The following is a 21,910-nucleotide window of genomic DNA, read 5'->3' as shown; positions in this document are numbered from 1 at the left end:
CCCCCGCGCGCAGCACGCCGCCCGCCTCCCAGCGCGCCCCGCCGCGTGGCCTCATGGGAAACGCAGTCCGCGCGCCGCCCGCCGGGACCACCGCTCCCAGCGTGCACCGCGAGAGGCGCCGCGCGGCGGAGGGAAGGGCGCTGACATGGCGACGGGGATAGGCCCAGAGGCGTTCTTGGCGGCGAAGGAGGCCGCTGTGGGGGTGGGGAGATGCGGGAGGGGTGCCGCGGAGGAAAGTTAGCGGCCGGAGCGCTCCGGGTTGCCGCTTCAACGAGCCCTGACAGCTTCCGCTCAGCCACAAAGCGCCCGCAAATGGTGGCGGCGCCGCGTGCTCAATGCCGGCCTACAGCTCCCAGCATGCCCCACGCCAACCGCCTGCCAGGGCTCCCAGCTCAGCGCCGAGTGGGACTGCAGCTCCCAGCGTGCACCGCACGGGGCCTGCATGGCTCACCGCAACCTACGGGTACCCGGGGTAGCCGAGGCCTGTCCTTGTTGCCTTATTCAGTTATATGGCGCTGCCTCGGCCGGCAGCGGTGCCGAGCGGCTGCACCCCCTCAAACAGCGTGCTTTAGGAGAGATACATTTCGAATCGCTTTGTTTCGAGGGGTTCTCATCGCCCACTCCCACCCCACGCAGCTCAGCGGGTGGTAGCGCCCCATCTCGGCGCATGCGCAGCGCAGCGCGCGCCGGGCCGAGCGCCGAGCGCATCCACCGCGATGCCGCGCGGGGGGGGGGGGGGGGAGGTGGGGGGGGTGCGGGGGTGGGGGGGAAGGGCGCGATTGAATTCAAACCCAAACAACCGCACGGGGCCGGGGCCGCCGTACCGCGCCGCTGCCACATCGGGCCGGGGCCGCCCCCCCCCCCCCCCCCGCACCGCGGTGGGGGCCGCCCGCGCCTCCCTCCGTGCGTTGCTCTCTCTTTCTCTCTCTCTCTGTCTCAACCCCCCCCCCTTTTTTTTTTTTGTGTGTGTGTGTGTGTGTGTGTTTTTTTCTCCCGCCGCGTTCCCGCTCCCAAACTTCACGCCGGGCCCCCCCTCCCCCCGCGGCCCGGAGCCACCATGTCCCGCTCCCACCGACAGAAGGAGTACAAGTGCGGGGACCTCGTCTTCGCCAAGATGAAGGGCTACCCTCACTGGCCCGCCCGGGTAAGCGGGGGCGGGGAGGGGGGCACTGCGTTATTTTATTATTTTATTTCATTTCGTTCTGGTTTTTTTGGTTTGGGTTGGGTTTGGGTGTTTTTTTTTTTTACCCACCCTTCTGTGTTAGCTTAGCTCGTCCTATACCTTCCATTTTGCCTGACCCTGTTTCATTCCATCCAATCCTTCCCCCCCCCCAGCTCCATTCTGCCCTGATCCATCCCCTTCTGTTTGATTCCCCCGTTCCCCAAACCCCCCCACCTCCCCCATCCCCTTCCCACGGCCGCAGGTGTGTGTGGAGGTTCTCCACGTGGGCTCTTCCCCCCCCCCCCCACCCCACGTTGCGTGACCCCGGGGCCTGGTGAAAGGGTGGGGGGGGAGTTTCACGGCCTTGCATGCGGGCTTTGCTTCCCTCAGTATCACTCTGACCCTTTATTTGGGCTGAGGGACAGCACCGAGGGGATCCTTCCCTGTAGCTTTCCTCCTTCATTCCTCCCCTTAGGCCTGGATCCAGTTTCCTCGCTGTCCCCCTCCTCCCCCCAGGCCTTGGCTTCTTGCTGTGGGGGCTCAGAACACCATGGGTTTAACCCTCCCACCCCCAGTCAACTTTGGGTCGGTTTATGGAGGTTTTGTTGGCCTGGCTGTGGGGAAGAGACACTCAGTCGGGCAGCGGCCTGGCAGCACGCAGCCAAAGCAGCCATGGGCAGGGGCGGGCCTGCAGGGGCCCTCCATCTGCCTCAACCTTATGGGGGTGATGTGGGGCACTGTGGGGGTCTCTGAGGACACCAAACAGGGCCTGGACTGCACGCCAGCAAGCCAGGGCCTTTCTGCAGCCTCACGCCGGGCCGGACTCCTGCAGCCCAAATTAGCACAGGCCGGGGCGGTCGCTTGGGTTTCAGCCTCCATGGCCGTGCTCGGCCTGGTCCTGCTGGGACGCGGCCCTGGGGCCCACACCAACCCCACTGAGGGATTGAGCCACTTGGCCTCCCTGACCCCATCACTTGCCCTGGCAGCATGGGCAGGGTTATGACTACTGGGGACACTCCTGTCCCCGCCAGCCACTTGCTGATTTTTTTTTTGTTTTCCGGCTCCTGGACCGGGAGGTGGCAGCTCCTTCCCCTCCCTGGGAAGGGAGAGGTGGGAGCTGGGGCTGTTTTCCTGCTGCATGCTTTGTGGGCTGCCCCCTGATATATAAGTGCCATGAGCACCCAGCGTGTTCCATTGACACCTGCACACAGAAAGCTCTCAGCATGGCCTCTATGGAGAGGCTTCGTTTGGAGGGGAAACTGAGGCACGACAATTGGGAAATGGCACTAGCAATGAGGACAATGGGACCACCCTTGTGCTGTCCCCAAAGGGTCCCTCCCAGTAGCCTTCTTGCTCACAGCCATTTATTGTCAGTTGCTTGGGTCAGGTGCTGCCTCAGGGTCCTGCTCCCATCACTGGGTTTTTGGGGCTGGGGGCAGACGGGGGCTGCGTGTGCTTATATTAGGCTGCCTTGAGGGGATGTGAGAAACCTGTGGGGCTGTGCCCGGCACCATGCCACCGAGCTGCGGCCAGGTCCCCTAGGGCATGGGATGCATGGGCACTGTTTCCCCATGGGCTTGACTGGGTTAATCCCCCCTTCCCCACCCTAGTTACGATTGTATTTCTATCACTGAGGAAGCTGAGGCAGAAACCACTGGCTGCTGGGTCTCTGTATGCACTGTCTCAGGCTCTGGGCACTGGTTACAAAGTCCAGGTGCCAAGGTCGAGTGCAGAGTCTGTGCAGGGTACGTGCTTGTACTGCCCCAGCTGTGCTCCAGAGCTGTCCCTTCTGTCCCACCCCCTTGTTTTGGGCCCTCCCTTGTTCCCTGTGCAAAGAACAGGCCAGTGACACCATGGCACCCCATCCTGACCCATTGAGGACTGGGATGGACAAACAGACATGGGTGCCATTGCTGTGCACTGTGCGGGTTTCAAACAGTGAAGCATTTTTCAACAACCCTGGCACCCGCCTGTGCTGTTGGGACACAGTCTGGCTATCTCACCAACATCCACTTATCTTCCTGCCCCTGCTTCTTCCCCACCCGCTGCTGGGAATAGAGATCCCACAGCCCATTCTGGGAGGGTTGGGTGAAAAAAGGCAGATAAGAGGCTGCCACCCGTTGGGTCCCACCCATGATGTGAGTCCGCACCCTTTCTGGTGACCTACACGGTCACCAGAAGTCCATGGGGTCCCTGCCATGCACTGCACTGTGCAGCCACGACCTTGGCCAAGGACGGATCCTGGTACAGGAATGTGGCACTGTGCACCCAAGAGCTTTGGGACAACGGAGTCCCTGTCCCTGCTGGGGGATGTCCCACAGGGTGAACGCTGGGGGCATGTGCAGCACTCTCCACGGGGATGAAGGTTATAAAAATATCTGGGCCTGCTTGCAAGGTGTTGTGGCCACACTGGAGCGGTGTCTGCACCACTTTATCCTCAGCAGGGTGAAGTAAACCTGTAAAGGGGAAAGGTTGAAGCCGTTGGGATGGCACAGCTGGGTCATTCCCACTGGAGCTGGGTCCCGTGTCCTCACTTGGACCCACTCCTCTTGGGGATTATGGGGCCTTTGGTGCCATGGCTGAGGAGCAACCTGCAGAAACATGGTCTGTGGCTGAGCCTCCTTCATCATGGGGCTGGGTAGGCTGGCCAGCCGCCCTCTGAATCAGATTTTCTCCTCCAGCACTGCGGGCGGGGGTCCAGCAACACGGTGTGAGGCCAAGCTCTGCACCATCAGGAGCTGCTCACTCTATCCCTGCCCCGATTCCTCTGCTGTGTTTGTAAAATGGAGCTGGGAGCAGTGCGACCCTCAAAGGGCTCTCTCACATGGGATGTGTCCCTGGGGCTAGGAGTGCTGGATGGAGACATCCCCTCCTGGGCACCATCAGCCCAGGGCTGTGCCAGCACTGTGACCTGGTGCAGTCCTCTGCCTCAGCTCTTGGACCTCTCAGGATATTTCCAGCAGAACCCCCTCTGCCAGGTCTGGCATCAAGCACTGCAAGTTGCTCCAGGGCCACGTCTGAGATGTGCCAGGAGGAAGGGAACAAAAAACCCCACTGGCAGCCCTGCACCAGCACGGCACCTGGGGAAACTGAGGCTCAGCACTGATGTTTGGCAAAGGTCGTGCCATGAGTCAGCAGCACACTGGCAGCTGGACTCAGCGCTGGAGCCAGCGATCTCACCCCACTGCCCCTCTCCCCAGCAAGACCCCTACCCTCCTTCTCTCCTTCCTCACCTCCCTTTGAGGCTTTCTTGGGAATTTATGGCTGCGCTCGTGCTGGCTCAAGCTGGGGTTATTTTTAGACTCTATAAAAAGCTGCCAGAGCCACTTTGCGCTGTGCTCCCGTGTGGTGCGCTGGGAATATTCATGCTTGGTGAATTGGCACCTGCTGGTGGGGCTGTGCTGGCTGCTTGCCGAATTGGGGGCTCCCAGGGCTCCAGGCAAGCTGGGGCATTTTGGCTACTGCCACAAGGGCTGGGTTGGAGCTGTTCCTCCTGCGTGCAGCCACGATTTTGCTGAGCTAAACGTGTATGAGCCAGTCTAGACAAGAGCTTATGGTGATCGCTTCTCGCTGTCCCCTCGGGTGCCCACAGTGCTGCCGCAAGGATGCAGCTTCACATCAGGCTGTGATGCCCTGGCTGGATCCAGATGTGCAGTGCATAGCACTTGGGTGTCCATCCAGTTCAGGGCTGTGACAACCTTTGTGTTATCTGCTGTTTTTGCTCCTGGTGCTGGTGGTTGTATTCACGAGGAATAATGCTTTGCTCCCTGAGCCAGGAGGTGGCACATGGTGGCCCAGACACTCCTGTCCCAGCCATTGAGTGATGTCCCATCACGACCCTCACCCCTTTCTCCATGTCACACAGATTGACGAGATGCCAGAAGCTGCAGTAAAATCCTCCTCCAACAAATACCAAGTCTTCTTCTTTGGGACCCACGAAACGTGAGTGGGGCCGTGGTACATGTGGGGGAATGGGGTCAATGGCCTGGGTAGTAGTCTGGGTCACCGTGGGGGCCATTATGCCAGTGAGGTCCCCCCCCAGCAGCTGTTCCTCATTGCTTCCGCTTGAGCAGGGCATTCCTGGGGCCCAAAGACCTCTTCCCCTACGAAGAATGCAAGGAGAAGTTTGGGAAACCCAACAAAAGGAAAGGGTTCAGTGAAGGTTTGTGGGAGATCGAGCACAACCCAACTGTCAAAGCCTCCGGGTACCAGGTGGGTGACATCCCTCTTGTGCCCACCTCCTGCCCTTCTCCCTGGGTGCCCTGGCCCTCTTCTAATCCCCCCATTTTCACCCCCCAGCCCACCCAGAAGAAGACCTGCCCTGAGGATGCTGAGCCAGAACAGGAGCCAGAGGGTGATGGGGAGAAGAAGGGCAACGCAGAAGGCAGCAGCGATGAGGAGGGGAAGCTAGTGATCGACGAACAGTCCAAGGAGAAGAATGAGAAGGGCGGGATCAAGAGGAAAGCGGAAGATGCTTTGGAGGTAAGAAAGGGATGGGGACGTGGTCAGGGGGCACTGGGGCTGAGCTGAGCTGGTCTCTCCCTGCCCAGGACTCCCCCAAGCGCGCCAAGGAGATGGAGGTGCAGGAAGCAGAGAAGAAGGTAGACAACGAAGAGACCCCCAAGGAGGAGCCGAAGCCCAAACCAGCTGAAGGGGAGAAGGAGAAGAACAGCGATGCTGCCAGCGTTCCGGATGCCAACGAAACCAAGCAGGAGGTCAAGGATAAGGCGGAGGAGGTCAGAGACCACAAGGAGAGGTGAGGGCAGTGAACAGGGTGACCCTGGTCCCCAAAAAGCAGGCTCACCTCTACCCACGTGCACAATGGGGAGCAGCCGTGGCAGCAGGGTGGCGAGTCCTGTGCTGTGGGGTCCATCATGACATCTCTTCTTGTCCCTTGCAGCCTGTAGTGGCCTCCCCGGCAAGCTGATCTCCCACTGCCCCTTCCCCGCTGGGCTCCCAGGGTGTCGTCCCATCTCGCCCTCGTCACGTCCACGGCTCTGGAAACGAGAAACAAAACGGGAAAAAAAAAGAATGAAATTCCAAAAAAAAAACCAAAAAAAAAGGAAAAAAAAAACAGAAATGAAGAGACACCCCCACCCCCCTCCCCACCCCCGGTAATGAGAACCCCTGAACCGACCCGCATCTCCTGGCCCTGCCGTCGCGGGGCGCATGCTTTGTATTAGTGATTTCTAGGGGGCTGATCAGTTGATTTGAAATAAAAGCGATTCATGCCTTTTTAAAGTGCTTCTGCCTGCGTTTCCTTCCGGGGGAGGTTGGCCCCTTTGGGTCATTTTGTGTCTTTGGTAGCAGAAGGAGCCCTGAAGGAAACTCATGTGGGGAACGGAGGTGAACTGAGAAACAGTTGGAAGAGGTGGGGGGGGGAAAGAGAAGGGAGACAATGGGGGCTCTGGGCAGCCGCCCTGACCCCTGGGAAGCAGTGGGGCTGGAGCTGCAGCAGAAAATGGAGCCCTGTCCAAGCTCCATCACCATAGCGTGAGCTGAGCTCTCAGCCGCCCTGCCCACTGCTGCTCCCCTCTGTCGGGGCCCTATTAGAAGAGGAAGGCGGAAGGTGTCTGGAACTACAGCTCCCAGCATCCCTCGCGCGGTCTCCCACGTGCAATTGCTCCGCCTGCTCGCTGCCGCTCCCGGGGTGCATCGCGACAGAGGCGGGGAGAGGGGGAAACGCATCTCCCGGGGCGGGGGGGGCGTCGCTGCTGCGGGTACGACCCCCGTCCGGTACCCCAAAATGCGCCTCTCGGCTCTCCTGGGCCTGGCAGCCCGGCCTAAGCTGCCCAAGGGTTACCGGCACGGCACCTGGCGGCCCGGAACCGCCGCCGAACGTCTCCGGAACCCTCCGGGTCTGCGCCGCAAGAAGATCTTCGTGGAGCCCATCAGCAGGGAGGACTGGAAGGTGTTCCGCGGTGATACGGTGAGCAACAAAGCCCTGGGTATGTGACTGAGGGAAGGACGCGCTGATCGTTCCCTTTCCACTCAACCCCCTCCCCGTGTAGGTCCAGGTGCTGACCGGGAAGGATGCGGGGAAGCAGGGGATGGTCACCCAGGTTGTACGTGCCCGCAACTGGGTCGTGGTGGAAGGGCTGAACACGGTGAGTGCCGAGCGTGGAGGTGACCCCAGGTTCATCGTAGTGGCTGCAGAGCAGCCGTAACCCTGCCCTGTCCCGCAGCACTACCGCTACGTCAATAGGAACGCCAAGTACAGCGGCACCTACATTGCCAGCGAGGCCCCACTGCTGCTCAACCAGGTCACCCTGGTGGACCCTGAGGACCGGTAACTTGCACTGGGAACAACTGGGGAGCCCGCTGGTTGCTCAGTGCTGACCCTCTCACCCCCCTGTGCCCACCAGGAAGCCAACAGAGGTAGACTGGAGGTACACAGAGGAGGGTGAGCGCGTCCGTGTCTCGCTACGCACCGGCCGCATCATCCCCCTACCCCTGCGGCAACGCCGGGATGGCATCGTTCCTGAGCAGTGGATCGGTGAGGGGATGGGGGGGGTTGAAGCTGAGCTGCAGCACTCAGAATGTGCACGGAGGCTCAGCACCGTCCCCTCCACCCGCAGATGGCCCCAAGGACACATCAGTGGATGACACGCTGGCCAAAACCTACACGCCGTCCCTGAAGACCTTTGAGGAGGAGATCATGGATGCCATGGGGATTGTGGAGACGCGCAGGGCCAAGAAGTCCTACTGGTACTAAATCCTACATGGAAGCTGGAGCTGTGTTCCATGCTCCAAGAGCAGCAGCTTGTAATAAAGATGCCCCTTTATTTTTCATGGCTGCGGTGCTTTTTGGCAGCTCTCGGTCACACTGACGGGATACAAACTATCCTGCTCACTCAGTCCAAACCTCGCACTGTGTAGAACCAGGTTTTATTGTAGCTCATGCCTCAGCCGGCAGCTGGGCACCCATCAGTCCCCACAGCATTGCTCAGCCCTGCCCCTGCCCGCAGGGCTTCGCTCCACCCCTCACCATGTGTTCATCCTCGCCGCTGTCCTTGTCCAGGCCAGACAGCACTGCATCCAGTGGCACTCGTGCAGCCACCAGCACCAGGTTGCGTGGGGAAAACCGAGGGTTGAAGAGGGGCACAAGGGCACACTGGAAACCTGTGGAGAAAGAGATGGTTGGCACCTGCAGTGCCCCACAGCTCCCTACCACACTGGCACCCACCTTGCTCCCGCAGGTAGAGCAGGCGATCGAGCAGGATGAGGGTCTCTACCAGTGGGGCCAGCAGCAGCACCAGGCTGAAGAAGGCAACAACCTTGTGCTGCTGACGCAGCATGGCACACACCGACTCTGAGTCCAGAGGCACAGCAGTTGAGTTGAGCCCCACAAGGAGCAGCCCCAACCGGGCATACCTGTGGGACAAAGCCACGCTGGTCCCACAAGTGCCCAAAGAGGATGGCAGGAGGGGATCAAAGAGGTTCCTATCCCATACACACTCGGGGAAGCTGAGCGTGTGGGCTTTCTTCACTGTCTGCACTCCAAGGTGCTTCTTGCTGGGGTCAGCTGCCCGGATGAGGGTTTCCAGCACAGCACGGTAGCAGTGAACACGTAAGCATTCGCTGTCCTTGCCCAGTCGCTCTGTGTACTCCTCCACTGCATGGCACGCAGCCTCACGAGCCCGGTAGGACAGTGTATGGCCCGGCAGCCCAGCCACCCAGGCACTCAGTGGGTAGCCTGGAAGGCTGGAAGCAGTTGGCTCAGGACACGTGGAGAGTTTCATATAGCAGCAAGCTGCTGAGGTGACAGCAGCCACCTGGGGGCTGCGGACAAAGTGGCGCAGCAGGGCCACGCTGAGGTCCCCGCAGGCATGAAGTCCTGTCAGCAGTACCCGTTTGCTGTCCACAGGCCATGCCAGTGGGTTCCTGGCAGCAAGGGCTGGCCCTGGGGTGGGGGCCAGCAGGAATTCCTGCCCAGGTGCCTGAGGGTCCAGCCAACCAGCTACGTGTTGAGGGCATCGGGGACGAAGGGATGCAGGATCTGCAGGGTCTGGGGCTGTGGTTGGGTGGTGTTGGAAGGGTGGCAGCCTCCTTCTGTCACCCCGTGCTTGGGCTTTCTCCAGCTCCCGCAGCAGCTCCTGGTCAAAGTGCTCTGCCAAGCTGACCAGGCGGCCATCACCCTCCACAGCAGTGACGGACAAGCCAAGATTGAAGGCCAAGAAACGTGAGAGGTGGCCCTGGCGGGGACAAGAGGACATGTTTGTGCGGGGGACATCCCTGAGGGTCACCTCATAGCAGCCCCCTCCTACCTGCCCTGCACCCACATCCACCACACGGTCACAGCCAGTGGCCTGACTCAGCCGCTGCAGAACCTGTGGGGAGAGGGGACTTGGGTTTGACAGGGAAGCTGTGGGGTGACACCAGGGGTGAGAACTGGGGCACCCACCTTGCCCAGGCACCAGATCTCATGCTGCTTCTTTGGCTTGACGTGGCGGCGCAGCAAAGGGTGCAAGCAGGGGCTTTGGCAGGGTGGGCATGGGGCTCCTTCCACGTGCCCCCGGGGGAAGGAGAGCGCACGGGTGGCGGCAGAGAAGGCCAGCAGGGAGAGTGGCCAAACTGTGCCTGGCCCCACCATGCTCCCAGTCCCCAGCAGCATGGCTGCCAGCTGCGGGGGGTCTGACACTTCTAGGGCTGCCTGCCAGGATAGGGGGAGCTTTGCCCACAGCCCCTCAGCAAAGAAGTCCTGTGGGGAGCAAGAGTCGCTGTATACAGGGCTGGGGACAAGTTGGGGACACAGAAGACGCTCTGGGGACACTCACAATGATGTAGGAGTCGAGGAGGGGGCGGTACAGTGACAGGAGGTGGATGATGTCTGCCGCTCGCTGCTGCTCCCAGTGCAGGGAGGGGCGGGGGGCACCTGCCATGGCCGGGATGTCACGCTGTGATGTCACCTGAGGGTGTGATGTCACTCAGAGACCCCTCCTCTGGGGCGATGACATCACCCACCAATGCCAACCCCCTGCCTGTCCATGACCTCATAGAGCCGCAACATCCATCCGTGCCATGACGCCATAGGGCTGTGACATCATCCACAGCTACAGCTCTTTACCTGCCCCCGTGACATCACAGATCCGTGACCTAACAGAGTCGGGATGCCACGATTACGAATCAGACTCCACCTCCCCCCCACCTCAGGAACTCCAGGACCATAGAGGTGCCCCTCCCGCAGGCCAGAGCGGCCCCACGCGCCACTCACCGCCCGGCCCCTCCGCGTTCCCGCCGCGCTTCTGCGCATGCGTCACCGCCCGCTAGGCGCTCAGAGAGCATGCGCAGCTCTGCCTCCACCCCCCCACGGCGCAGCCGTGCGGGTACTGCGCATGCGCCTAAGCGACACGCGTGTTTCCGTTGCCGGCGGTTTCCGCTTCCGGAAACGGGTCCGCCGGCTTCAGCATGTCGGACCTCATCCTCAACGTCACCTTCGGGGTCGCCGCTCCCGCCCGCCGCGTTCCGGCCGGGAACCGCAAGCACAGAAAGTTCGTGAGACGGCGGCTTTTGGAGCGGAAGCGTGCGCTTGGGCAGAAGCAGCGCCAGTCGGCCCCGCAGTCCGGAGGGGACCGCGCGAGGAAGCGGAGCTGTAGAGTCCGCAAGAAGAAGAGGCCGGAGGCGGGCGGCGGGAAGCGGGAGGAGCACGAAGGGAAGGACCCCACCGGGTCCTCCGGCGGCAGCGAGCCCTCAGCACACGGCACCAAAGGGACGCAGGGAGCAAAGAAAACCACCAAGGGCCCGGTGCGAGCCCCCGGGTTGCCCCCGGCGCCCAGCAAGTTCGTGGCTATAGACTGTGAGATGGTGGGCACCGGGCCCGGTGGGCGTGTCAGTGACTTGGCCCGCTGTAGCATTGTGGGTTATGAGGGTGACGTGCTGTACGACCGCTACGTGCGGCCCACGGAGCCCATCGTGGACTACCGCACCCGCTGGAGTGGCATCCGCAAGCAGCACATGGCCAACGCTGTCCCCTTCTGCAAGGCCCAGCGGGAGGTGCGATGTTGGGGGTGGTGTGGCTGTGGAGGAGGGAAGGAGGGCCATGCTCCTGGTGGGTTTTGAGGGCGGTCTGTGGTGGCTGAGGGGCTGTTGAGGACGTGGTGCCTTGGTGGGGATTGCCCACATCCCAGTCCCCATCCTGCAGTAGAGGGGACGTCTCCCTATGCCTCTGCTGCTCCCATTCAGTCCCACATCATAGCTCAGAGCTGTGATTCCCACTGGCAGTGGGGTAGACCCACACTCCTGGGCATGACCACTACTCTCTGTGGGGCAGGACCCTCCAATAGGCAGCGTGGTGCACTGGGGCCTGCTCTAATACTCTCTCCTTCTCTCCTCAGATCTTGAAGATCCTCTCTGGGAAGGTGGTGATTGGCCATGCCATACACAATGATTTCAAGGCTCTCAAGTACTCTCACCCTAAAGTGCTCACCCGTGATACGTCCAAAATCCCCTTGTTGAACCGAAAGGGTGGGTTCCCTGAGAATGTCTCCATCTCCCTGAAGCGCCTCGCCAAAGAAGTGCTACACAAAGATATCCAGGTCTGCTGCTGGCCCTGTTTCTCACTGCTCATCTGAGTAGCTGCCATAGGAGGCGAGAAATTCCCCACTGTCCCCAAGGAGCATTGTGGGGAACAGACAGCACGAAGAGGCTGTGGGGAGTATGCAAGAGCAGAGAGGTTTGCCCTCCTTGTTTGCAGTCTGTGCTTGGGGAGGGGATAGAGGTGTGTTGTGTCACATCTTGGGGCTGGGGAATCCCAAGGTCAGTCTTTTGTACCTTGGTTTCTTCTTCCCTGAAAGATCACTTGCAGAAGCAGCTCAGCTGCAGAGCCAACATCTGAGAATGCTGTTGGGGCTTTTTCTTTCTCAGCGGTGCCCTGGGCTGTGCCAACTCTTTGTCACTGTCCCCAACAGGTTGGCAAAAGCGGTCATTCTTCAGTGGAGGATGCCAGGACCACCATGGAGCTGTACAAGGTTGTGGAGGCAGAGTGGGAGCAACACTTGATGCTGAACTCTGAGCAGGAGTGTCTGCCCCCACAGACCAACCCAGACCTCACAGGGGTCTCAGAGCCTGGAGCCCATGGGAAGAGGAATAGGATGGAGCAGAGGCAACAAGTGCCATGAGACACTGCAGTCCACTGATAGTGGGGATGGTGGCATCAAGTCATGTCTGTCCTTTCTCCCTACTCTGAGCATCACACATGCCTTTGTTATACTGTGCTCTGTACTCCACCAGCGATGTGGGGAGAGCAGGGACCACCTGTGCCTTCTGGGGGTCTCTTCAGTCCCAGAGCAGCTCTGGGCTGTCAGAGCCCTGTGGGACCCCAGTCATTTTGGGGTACCCATGCCTGGCTATACCAGGAAGAGCATTCCTGGGAGGGCAGCTGGGGGATCCTTGTGGGGTTCTGCCCAGCTGTGGGCAGAGAGGGGACAGAGGCAGCTCCAGGACTGAGGCCACTCCATCTGGGCTTATCCTGGGCACAGATCCAGACCCAGGGAGCAACCCCTCATGCCCTAGGGCCAGTTGCCTCCCATGTTTCACAACTACCTCTGACAAGGACCAGCAGGGGCCACGACTGCCACAGGGCTCCGGGACACAGGAACGGGCTGAGGCAGGTCCTGCCAGCTGGTAAGTCCCCACGCACCTGGGAGCTGCTCCTCCTTGGGATTTGAGTGCTGTCTTCCTCTTTGCGTAAGTGCTGCTGCGTGGGCTGGGGCGGGACTGCTGTCCCCATCTGTCTGTCTGTCCTTACAGACACCTCTGAGCACCGACATGTATCTGCTGAACTCTTGAATGTGCCCCGAGTTCTCGGTCTGCTCTGGTTAGCTCACCACCGTGGAGCTGCTTTGAAGTGAAATGTTTATGTTCGAAATGCCCATTAAAAAGACATGATTAACAAGCCCTTCCTTTCCGCAAGTCGAGGGCTGCAAGGCCCTGGGGAAGGTGCTTAGCCCCAGGTACACAGGAAGCAGTGCAACCTGCACCCATGGGGCATGTGATGACCATGTCTGTCCCCTTATGTTCCGAATTTCCAAGCGTGGCTGTGTATGGAGCAACAGGGGAAGCATGAGGCACTTCCCTCATCAGGCTCTGCGTGATATCTTGATGTTGTTTGAAATCAAAGCAGTTCAGGAGGGGGCCAGGGAAGGGCTTGCAGAAGAGCAGGCGCCGGCCTCGACAAGGTCAGTCCCATAGTGGGTTGAGTGGGGCTGCAGGCATGGGCTGCTCCCCCACCTCTAAGTCTTGTTTCTTGTGACCCCATTTTGGGACCTGGGCTGTACAGAGAGGGGAGAAGCATCTGAGCCCGGTGCTGAGCAGCAGAGCTCCATCCTTCTGGGCTCCAAGCAGGCCCCTGGCGCCTGGGGTGACTGCTGTCAGCCATCACCCATCACCTGCCAGCAGCTGCTTCATGCTGACCTTTCCTGTGCCTCTTCTTCATGCCCAGGTATGAGCCAGCCCTACACGGGGCTCTGCAGAGTTCCAGCAGTACTGGGGCTGCTGTGCAGAGCCCAAGCTTCCTCCCCTTGTTTCAAGCTGTGTGGACAGAGCTGTCCCCAGCTGTGGACAGCTGGTACCCTTCATCTGCACTTGAGCCCCATTGTGGAGAGAGGCTGGGAGTGGAGGGGGAGAGGGAGAGGGTCTTGGGGAGCAAAATGGGTCCTGACCCCAGCAGCACTGGGTTTAAGCTAGGTTGTGCGCTCTCTCCTTCCTGGGGCCCCATTAACAACATGATGAAAACACACTGGCACTGTCTCTAGCTGGTGGATATGCTGTTCCCAGGGCAGAGCGCCCTGAAGACCGGTGGGGTCTTGCCCTTGAGCCCCCCCCACCACTGTTCCCTTGGCCATGGGCTCTGCCCAGCCTGGTTCCTGCTGAGGTGGCAGCAGGAGGGAGCCTCAGCCCTCACTCCCTTCCCTGCACGAGGAGTGGGGCAGCCAAAACCAACATGCCCAGCCCAGGCTGCTAGCCCAGTGCACCTCCTCCATCATCATGGCTCCAGCTGGTGGGCGCTGCCGGAGCGATGCTGGTGCTGAGCAGATCCTGGGAGTGCAGCCAGCCTGGCCGGGGCATCCCCGTGCGTAGCTGGACGTGACAGGCCCGAAGGCACGTCACATTTTCCAGTGTTTTGGGGTGTTTATGCCTTTTTGCTCAGCTCTCAGCGTGTCCCAGGCAGGGAAAAGGGGTGGGAGCGACATTCGTGGCCGGAATAAAGCACTTCCCAACCTCCAGATGTTTGGCTGTGTGACGAGAGCAGCCGAGTGAGAGACACTCATTAAAAATCTGCCGGGCTTGGGGATGTCTGGGTCACTAGGAGGGGACAGTGGGGGCCCCAGTGCAAAAGATAGGGCCCTATAGCAAAAACCGAGGGGGGATTACAGAAAGCACAGCACCCAAAGCCCCGCAGGATGCTTTCATTTTGTGTTTAAACACTGAGATTTTAGCCACTGTGCTGATGAAGGATGCCCAAGCCATGCAGGAGGGGGGACAGAGGAGCTGGCAGCATTACTGAGCAGCCATACACACGTGTTCCTCGTGCAGTGTGCTTCCATCGGAGAGCTGTTGTGGCCCCGAGCACAAAGGAAGGTGAGGAGGCATTGGAGAGGCCGGGAGCCTTTGTGTCTGGCTGCGTTTGGAAGCAATTAAAGTGGGGTGGGAGTTTACAATCTGGGTTATAAATGGTCGACCGTTAAAAAGTTTTTACGTCTGGAAATGAGAACCATGCAGTCCGGCCCCATCTTGTCGGCAGATGCTGGGTGAGCCCCTGCTTAATGGAGCTCCTGGGAGGGGGTCACAGCATGGGGATGGGGGCCCCAGCATGGACAGCAGTGGGGTCCCGTGGGTGCTGTGTTGCTCTATGCTCCCTGCGAGGGTCTCAGGGCCGTTGTTGCAGTCACTCCACAGGGATGGGGGTACTGGGGGGGGCCTCAGTGGTGCTCAGATGGCTGCGGTTTGCTGGGATTGCTGCAGCGTGTTGCAGTGCCAGCTGTTTCCAGTGGCCCATCCAGCTGTGCAGCTGGGCGTGGGAGCTCCGTGGCTCCACCATAATCCCCGTCTCCATGCACAGCCATCCCGGGATGAGTGGCCCCCATGCGGGTGTGCGGCTGGAGCCATGGCTTCATGGGCCAGAAAGATGGGGGGGGGGGGGGGGGGAGAGACAGAGAGGGTTTATCCACCCTTCCCCATGCAATTCCTTCCAGATGTGTGGCTGTTGGGTTCCGCCCAACTGAGTCCTGGGGGCTCGGTGTGAGGGTCCTCAGCTCTGCCCACACCCCACCCGTGCTCCCCTGCAGCCGGTTCTCCTGGAAATGTGACATTTTTCTGCACTTTCTCCAAATATGGGGGGGGGGGAAACGTTCAGCATCATTCATCCCCCCGTGCCAGAGGGGACGTAGATCCTGTTACACGGGGATGAAAGGGATGAGGGTGACCCCCATCGGACCCCTCCAGCTCTGCCTGGGGGTGTTCGGGTGGGCCCAGCGTAGGGCTTGTTCTTTTCCCCATGCTTCCCATGCTGCAGCCCGCGGAGCATCGGCAACGCTGTAGGTAAGGTTATGTCAGCCCTTTGTTACAAATCCTGTTCTTCGGGGGATTAGAGGCATGCTGCAAGCCAGGGCTTGGCTCACGAAAATCACAGCCCAGAAATTTGGGGGCGAGGAGGCTGGGAGGAGGGGAGGCAGCTCCCGCTGACAGGGGTTTCAGGAGCCTCCGGAGGGGCAGGAGGGAGCTGAAAGACATCTTCCCAAGCTGCAGGCAATGAGCTCAGCTTTACTGACAGTTTGCATGGTCTGTGCAGAGATCTTCAGCTGTTGGGTGCCCTCTGCACCCCAAAAGTGCCAAACCTTGGACCCGTGGGGCAGCCCGCTCTCCTGCCTACAATGGGATCTGTGTCAGCACGGGCATGACTTAGAGCTTCCACCACTGCTCAGAAGTCCATTTTCACCCCCAAATCTGTCTCCCTCCAATTCAGGGCTGCCAATGACCTGAAAGCCATTTCTTGTGCAGCAACGGGATGGCACCACAGCACAGCGTGCCTCACGCAGCTCCTTCCTCGGGCATCTCCCCGGAGAGAAAGCCCAGCAAACAATTCATCACACTCTGAGCAGGTCCAATCTATCAGGGCTTTAATCTTGCATTAGCAGTTAATCTTGCTTTCCCCAGGCCTGCAGCCAAAACCAACTTCCCGCAGCCCTGCACAGACCAGAGGGTTCTGTTCTGGGCATGGGGCTCGGACGGAGCGGGGCTGAGCACAGCTGCACATGTGCACAAACGTTGCAAGCACACAAGCATACAGCACATTGCACGCACATGCGTGTGCGCACACAGTGCCGTGCACACCTGGTGCACAACAGCACATGCAGAGCACCTCGTGGGCTCAGGGATGGACAGATCCGGGCTGCTCGAGGGCTGAGGGCAGACTGGGAGGTGTGAGCAGCGTCGGGGGGATGGGGGGTTGGAGAGGCTGGGAGGATGCAGGTAGATTGGGGGATGCAAATGGTACTGGGGAGATGCAGACAGCAGGCGGGTGACAGGGATTTGGGGGTGATGTGGGAGGTTGAGGGGATGTGGGAAGCTTTGGGGGGATGAGGGCAGTTTTGGGGGATGGAGACACGAGAGGGGTGCAGGCAGCTCGAGGGGGGGGTGGGCAGATGAATCCTTTGCAGGAAGTTATTGGGGGGATGCAGGCGTTAGGGAGATGCTTGGGAGGGACCTAGCGCTGCAGGAGGTGGGGGCATTTTGGGGGGACATGGGAAGTTTGGAGGGATTCTGGACGTTTCAGGGGATGCTGCAAGTTTTGGAGATGATAGAGCTTTTTGGGAATTACAGACGTTTTGGGGGACGGTGGAACTTTGGGGGATGATGGGGGTTCTGAGGGTGTCCCTACCCCTCAGCCACCCTCTGCGGTTCCCTCCCCCCACCCCGCGGGGCTGTCCCGGTGCTCGGCCCCACAGGTGAGAGGAGCGCGGGGCACCGTCGGCAGCGGGGCCGGGGTGGGGGCGGAGCGGGTGAGCCCGGCCCGGCCATAAAACGGCAGCGCGGGGCCGGAGCCCGACTGAGCGGCTGCGGGGCAGGAGAGCGGCGGTGCCGGTACCGGCGGAGCGGACGGAGCAGCGGTGCCGGTGCCCCTCGGTGCGTTTCCACCACCTGCTCCTCCCTAGCAACCCCCCCTCCCATCCCCCGGAGCCCCCCCGCTCGTCGCGATGCCCAATTTCTCCGGCAATTGGAAGATGAAGAGCTCCGAGAACTTCGAAGAGCTGCTGAAGGCGTTGGGTGAGTGCGAGCCCCGGGACGGGCGAGGAGCTGAGGGGGGGAATCCTGTCCCCATCGCCCCGAGGAGCCCTCCAGCAGCAAGGGTCGAGGATGAGGCATGGAGCCTCCGGGACTTGGGAGTTATCCCCGGCCCCGTTGCTCCCTACCCCTGTGTCTCGCAACCCACTCCATTCCTCCTCCCCGTGGAGAAACTGAGGCACCGTTCAGATTCTACCCCCCCCCCCCCCCCTCCTCGCCTGAGCCCCTCGTTCCCTTCTGCCTGCCTCAGTTTCCCCACCGCAACGGTTCCCCCGGGGCACACACCCTCATGCTCTCCCTGTGCTACCCTCTCGCATGGACCCCACCCCCCCAGCACCCCGCATCCAACACTCCAATCGTACCCAATGAGATGGAGTGTGGTACCTCAAAACCCAGCCCCAGGCTGCAGGACTCAGTTTGCACCCCCCCACACTCCCTCCCCAGCACTGCAGGTCCTCAGCTGGGGGCTGTGCATGGGGACACCACGGGGGTCCCAGGTTTTAGGCAAGGCTGGGGCCCCCCCACTGCTTTCCTCTGCCTGACCCCTCCCCACCCGCCGAGGAGTCGCTGGAGCAGAATATTTTCCAAGTTAGGGGATACGTAACAAATACTTCAGTATAATTATCACTTTCTTGGATTTCACTCCCTCTTCGCCCCCTCCTCCCTCTCTCCCCCCTCCATCACTGCCGGTGAAGTGGTGCGGGAAAACCTCATCAGGAAAATCAATCTGCTGTGTGCAGCACAGTGCTTTGCCTTTCCCACGCAGCACACGGAGCTCCTGCAGCCCCCGACCTTGAGTGTCACCCACCCCCCAGAGGCACTGTGCCACCCCCATGGCACCTATTGCCTTTGGGGGACACTTTGTCTTCATGCCCTCGCAGAGAAAGGTGCAATCGTTGCATTTTAGCATCACGGGGGAAGCAGCCCCGCGTGGATGCATCTGTCCCCAGTGCAGGGTTTGTTCCTCCAGGGGTGCTCCCTCTCCTCCAGGGATGCTCTGCTCTGTCTGCAGGGACAAACCCCCCCTCCCCCCCCTCCCTGGGGGTACGTGGAGCTGGATGGGATCATGAAGGGGGCAGCGGGGTCCTGGCCAAGTGCCGACCTGCTGCCTTCAGCTGCCCGAGGGTCACACCACGGGAACAATGTCCCCAAAGAGCAGCTCCCTGGGGAGCGGGGCCGCCTGGGTGACAGCTGGGGGCTTGAGCCATGATGGATGAGCCCCTGGGGGAGCGGGGACAAAGCTGCAGCTGCACCGTGGTTAGTGAGAGGGTAGGGGGCTGCGGGGGCACAATGATGGGTGTGAGACCACCCCCACTCCCCCGCGGCCCCAAGATGTGGGGCGGGAGCCCTGCACCATGTCCCCACCGTCACCCCACACGCCTCCCTGTCACCCTCAGGCACATCCGGAGCCCGCACATCTCCCCCCTGCCTGAAGGTAACGAGCACCAGATGTGGCCCAGATGTGCTGGAGGGGGGGGTTGTACATTTCCCCCCCCCCCCCCCTCCTTTCACTTCAGTGTTGCTCTGTGCTGTCTGCAGAGCTCGGGGTCCTCCCAAGCTGTGTCACTGCCAAGTGGTGATGGGGGGGGGGGAGGGGACAGCCACGTGCCCCCTACCCTGAGCTGCATGCTCTGCAGGGGTTTATGGCATCGAGCCGTGAGCACGAGGAGTGTGGGGGTAGGGGGGGGGGGATGTTTGCACGACCTCGTGCCCCCCATCTGCAACCAATTCCACAGAAAAGCAGCAGCATCTGTGGCTCAGCACAGCTCTGGAACACTGCCGGGGGTCTTCGTCGCCGCCATCCCGAGGGGCACTTAACCTCCCCTCCATGGGTCACACACAGGGAAAAGCAGCCAGGGCACGGGGAGGGGGTCACTCTGACGCCGGTCCCTGCGTGCAGGGGTTAACGTGATGCTGAGGAAGATCGCGGTGGCGGCGGCCTCGAAGCCAGCGGTGGAGATCAAGCAGGACGGCGAGAGCTTCTACATCAAGACCTCGACCACCGTGCGCACCACGGAGATCAGCTTCAGGATCGGGGAGGAGTTCGAGGAGCAAACAGTGGACGGGCGGCCCTGCAAGGTGGGCACCAGACTGAGCTGCAGCCGGGCTGCAAGCAGCACTCGCTTGTGTGCACACTCACAGAGGTGTGCGTGAACCTGCAAGCATGCATCTGTGCAAATACACGTGCGTGGCAAGCACATGAGGGCGCATTTGTGCGTGCAGGCATTCACACTAGCACGTGTGCACACATCTGCATCCGTCAGGCATACAGCCCTGCCCGCAGGTGACACTGCTGCCTGTGGGGACAAATGGCCCCATCCGTCTGGTGGTGATGGGGGCTGCGTACCCTCTTTCCTCCCCCCCCCCACTCCACCCCCACTACCCAGCACTGCCTTTTCCTCTCTGCAGAGCTTGGCCAAGTGGGAGAGTGAGAACAAGATGGTGTGTGAGCAGCGGCTGCTGAAGGGTGAGGGACCCCGGACAGGCTGGTCCCGGGAGCTGACCAACGATGGGGAGCTTATCTTGGTGAGTTGGGGGGGGTGAGGGGGATGGGGGGCAGGTGCATGCTGGGAAACTCCTGGGATGGGGCTGTGACCGCTGCTCCTCATTGCAGACCATGACAGCCGACGATGTCGTCTGCACCAGAGTGTACATCCGGGAGTGATGCCAACAACGATCCCCCCCCACAATGGCTCAAGCCCCCCCACGCCCACCCCACACCTTTCCCCTCATCCTGTGTCCTCCTGCCCCCCTTTATCTGCCCCGTGTCCCCACCCCGGGCTATGGGGGTGCACTGAGCAGCAGGAAGGGGGGGGGGGGGAGGGAGTTACCAATCCTTTGGGTTTGATGTTTTTGGGGTTTTTTTTTTTTTATTATTATTATTTTTATAACTGTTTTTGGTTCACTTTGACCTCACACCCGGTGTGCTGCACCGTCGCCCTGCCCCGCAGCTCTGCTCGCTCTGCTCCCTCCCCAGTATTTATTTATGAATAGTTGAATGAAACGGAAACACTCCAACAGCTCCAGTCCGGCGGTGCTGTGCAGCTCCGACCCCCGGGAACGTCTCCTCACCCCCCCACCCCCCCCAAATCCCCTCTCCTGTTTATAATAAAGCTCCGACCCCCACCGCTGTCCCTGTCCCTCCCAGCCCCACTCGCGTGCGCTGATCCCACCCTGTGCCGCAGCCCCAGTGTTGCGCAAAGGGCCGGGGGCAAAGGCGGTGCCGGGCGCTGCCGTGTGGCACATCCCTGCGTGGGAAGCACGGGGCAGCCGGAGCACGGAGCCCCTGTGGATGCAGGAGCGGGGGGGGGGAACCCTGAATGCTGCCTTGGAGTGATGCTCGTGGTCCTAAGCTGGGTTGGGGTGATGCTTAATTGCCCCGCAGCTGCCTGGGTTGTGTTAGTTGCCCCAGGGTGATGAAATGAAGAGGGGGTGAGGGGGGGTTTCCTTGGCTAGGGTATGCAGGTGGGTGTTGGGGGGTATGGGGAGTGCTTGGCAAACTCTCTCCATGCTTGGGGAGGGTGATGGGGGTGTTGAGTGGCTCCCGGTGAGCATCCTACCCTTGGTGCTCCTGATTCTGTGAGATAAAAACAACAGTAGAGCAGTAAACCCAAACCCGGGGTAGGATGGGAGCCTTTGGGGTGGGGGGCACAGGGTCTGCTGCGCTGCTCTCAGCGCCGGGTGTGTCAGAGGTGGCAGCGGGGCTGTACCAGGAGTGGGTGGGAAACAAAAGCTGTGCCCTGGGAAGACGGGAGCGGCTGCAGATGCCTTTGGGGTGACGCAAAGTGGGGGGGGGGGGGGGGGAGGGGGCAATGATATGGGTTCCTCCATGGAGGGAGAGCTATGGGATTACAGCCTTGGGGAGAGATGGGGGGTGAGGAGGGGAGGATGGAGAGGGGAGGTGATGGGAGCTGGGCTGTGCCTCCAGGTGCTGTTCCTGGCATGTGCCCCAAATCTTCCTCCCCCCCCCCCCCCCCCAACACACACACACACCGGGATCTGGACCACTGCCGGCTCCTGACGTCACTGTGCCGTAACGGGACCAGGTGACACCAGGAGCTGTTCCAACCCCCCCTCCCCATCCCCCTCTCCCCCAGACCCAGCCACGCGATGATGGGTGGTGGGCACTGCCGGCCCTCTCCTTTCAGACAAACTCTTTTTCTCTCCCCGGAGATTTTGAAGCAGAACCGATCCGCCTCGAGCAGCCCTTAATGAAAACCATGCGTTCCAACCCTCGGTCCTCACGGTTTTCCGATCCAGAGGAATATCCTCTTTCTCCGTAGCCGCCCTGGGGACGGCTCCAATTTGTCTCTCTTCCGAACCCTGGGTGGGAGGGGAAGCAGCAGCGCCGGTGGTGAAAGCGGAGATGGCAGCAGGGGCCCTGGTGGGGGCTGTGCCCCAACAGCTGGAGCTGCACATCTGGATGGGGAGCGGGGTCACATCTGGATTGGGGAGACGACCTGGGGG

The 21,910-nt window shown here is 60.9% G+C and overlaps 5 protein-coding genes across 6 annotated transcripts; 4 read left to right on the top strand and 1 right to left on the bottom strand.

Moving 5' to 3' along the window:
* The first annotated feature begins 971 nt into the window (after nucleotides 1-971).
* On the top strand, nucleotides 972-6,403 carry HDGF (heparin binding growth factor). Of its 2 annotated transcripts, XM_065749068.1 has the most exons (6): nucleotides 984-1,144; nucleotides 5,028-5,104; nucleotides 5,236-5,374; nucleotides 5,462-5,644; nucleotides 5,713-5,918; nucleotides 6,063-6,403. In XM_065749068.1, exons 1-6 carry the CDS (start codon nucleotides 1,058-1,060, stop codon nucleotides 6,067-6,069), a joined length of 699 nt encoding a protein of 232 aa, XP_065605140.1. In that variant the 5' UTR covers nucleotides 984-1,057; the 3' UTR covers nucleotides 6,070-6,403. The 2 variants fall into 2 exon arrangements, with proteins under 2 accessions (XP_065605139.1, XP_065605140.1); XM_065749067.1 differs by having other exon boundaries at nucleotides 972-1,144; nucleotides 5,236-5,644.
* Nucleotides 6,404-6,881: 478 nt separating this feature from the next.
* On the top strand, nucleotides 6,882-7,889 carry MRPL24 (mitochondrial ribosomal protein L24). Its single transcript, XM_065749060.1, has 5 exons — nucleotides 6,882-7,091; nucleotides 7,174-7,269; nucleotides 7,348-7,451; nucleotides 7,528-7,658; nucleotides 7,741-7,889. Exons 1-5 carry the CDS (start codon nucleotides 6,909-6,911, stop codon nucleotides 7,875-7,877), a joined length of 651 nt encoding a protein of 216 aa, XP_065605132.1. The 5' UTR covers nucleotides 6,882-6,908; the 3' UTR covers nucleotides 7,878-7,889.
* A 56-nt stretch (nucleotides 7,890-7,945) lies between these two features.
* On the bottom strand, nucleotides 7,946-10,066 carry METTL25B (methyltransferase like 25B). Its single transcript, XM_065749062.1, is given in 6 exon segments — nucleotides 7,946-8,343; nucleotides 8,345-8,536; nucleotides 8,621-9,357; nucleotides 9,430-9,492; nucleotides 9,567-9,863; nucleotides 9,940-10,066. Coding segments are annotated over 6 exon segments (1,629 nt in total). The 5' UTR covers nucleotides 10,045-10,066; the 3' UTR covers nucleotides 7,946-8,108.
* Nucleotides 10,067-10,563: 497 nt separating this feature from the next.
* On the top strand, nucleotides 10,564-12,294 carry ISG20L2 (interferon stimulated exonuclease gene 20 like 2). The gene is made up of 3 exons (XM_065748891.1): nucleotides 10,564-11,155; nucleotides 11,497-11,697; nucleotides 12,070-12,294. The coding sequence occupies exons 1-3, from the start codon at nucleotides 10,571-10,573 to the stop codon at nucleotides 12,277-12,279; spliced, it is 996 nt and encodes a 331-aa protein (XP_065604963.1). The 5' UTR covers nucleotides 10,564-10,570; the 3' UTR covers nucleotides 12,280-12,294.
* Nucleotides 12,295-17,083: 4,789 nt separating this feature from the next.
* CRABP2 (cellular retinoic acid binding protein 2) lies at nucleotides 17,084-20,256 on the top strand. The gene is made up of 4 exons (XM_065748892.1): nucleotides 17,084-17,425; nucleotides 19,344-19,522; nucleotides 19,853-19,969; nucleotides 20,058-20,256. Exons 1-4 carry the CDS (start codon nucleotides 17,356-17,358, stop codon nucleotides 20,106-20,108), a joined length of 417 nt encoding a protein of 138 aa, XP_065604964.1. The 5' UTR covers nucleotides 17,084-17,355; the 3' UTR covers nucleotides 20,109-20,256.
* The last annotated feature ends 1,654 nt before the right edge of the window (nucleotides 20,257-21,910 follow it).

This window comes from Cyrtonyx montezumae, unplaced genomic scaffold (assembly GCF_038088225.1).
Source record: "Cyrtonyx montezumae isolate F1298 unplaced genomic scaffold, pur_monq_1.0 scaffold_57, whole genome shotgun sequence".
Lineage (NCBI taxonomy): Eukaryota > Metazoa > Chordata > Aves > Galliformes > Odontophoridae > Cyrtonyx > Cyrtonyx montezumae.
Note: the sequence above shows the minus strand (reverse complement) of the source record. Positions and strands in the feature narration are given on the sequence as shown.

Bases quoted from the DNA above. Each gene is read 5' to 3' on its own strand.
- MRPL24 (XM_065749060.1), top strand. From the start codon at position 6,909: ATGCGCCTCTCGGCTCTCCTGGGCCTGGCAGCCCGGCCTAAGCTGCCC. The intron at 7,270-7,347 runs GTGAGTGCCGAG...CCTGTCCCGCAG, and splicing joins TGGTGGAAGGGCTGAACACG to CACTACCGCTACGTCAATAG. The intron at 7,659-7,740 runs GTGAGGGGATGG...CTCCACCCGCAG, and splicing joins CGTTCCTGAGCAGTGGATCG to ATGGCCCCAAGGACACATCA.
- CRABP2 (XM_065748892.1), top strand. From the start codon at position 17,356: ATGCCCAATTTCTCCGGCAATTGGAAGATGAAGAGCTCCGAGAACTTC. The intron at 19,523-19,852 runs GTGGGCACCAGA...TCCTCTCTGCAG, and splicing joins TGGACGGGCGGCCCTGCAAG to AGCTTGGCCAAGTGGGAGAG. The intron at 19,970-20,057 runs GTGAGTTGGGGG...TCCTCATTGCAG, and splicing joins ACGATGGGGAGCTTATCTTG to ACCATGACAGCCGACGATGT.
- HDGF (XM_065749067.1), top strand. From the start codon at position 1,058: ATGTCCCGCTCCCACCGACAGAAGGAGTACAAGTGCGGGGACCTCGTC. The intron at 5,105-5,235 runs GTGAGTGGGGCC...CCGCTTGAGCAG, and splicing joins TTCTTTGGGACCCACGAAAC to GGCATTCCTGGGGCCCAAAG. The intron at 5,645-5,712 runs GTAAGAAAGGGA...CTCCCTGCCCAG, and splicing joins AAGCGGAAGATGCTTTGGAG to GACTCCCCCAAGCGCGCCAA.
- ISG20L2 (XM_065748891.1), top strand. From the start codon at position 10,571: ATGTCGGACCTCATCCTCAACGTCACCTTCGGGGTCGCCGCTCCCGCC. The intron at 11,156-11,496 runs GTGCGATGTTGG...TTCTCTCCTCAG, and splicing joins TCTGCAAGGCCCAGCGGGAG to ATCTTGAAGATCCTCTCTGG. The intron at 11,698-12,069 runs GTCTGCTGCTGG...TGTCCCCAACAG, and splicing joins TGCTACACAAAGATATCCAG to GTTGGCAAAAGCGGTCATTC.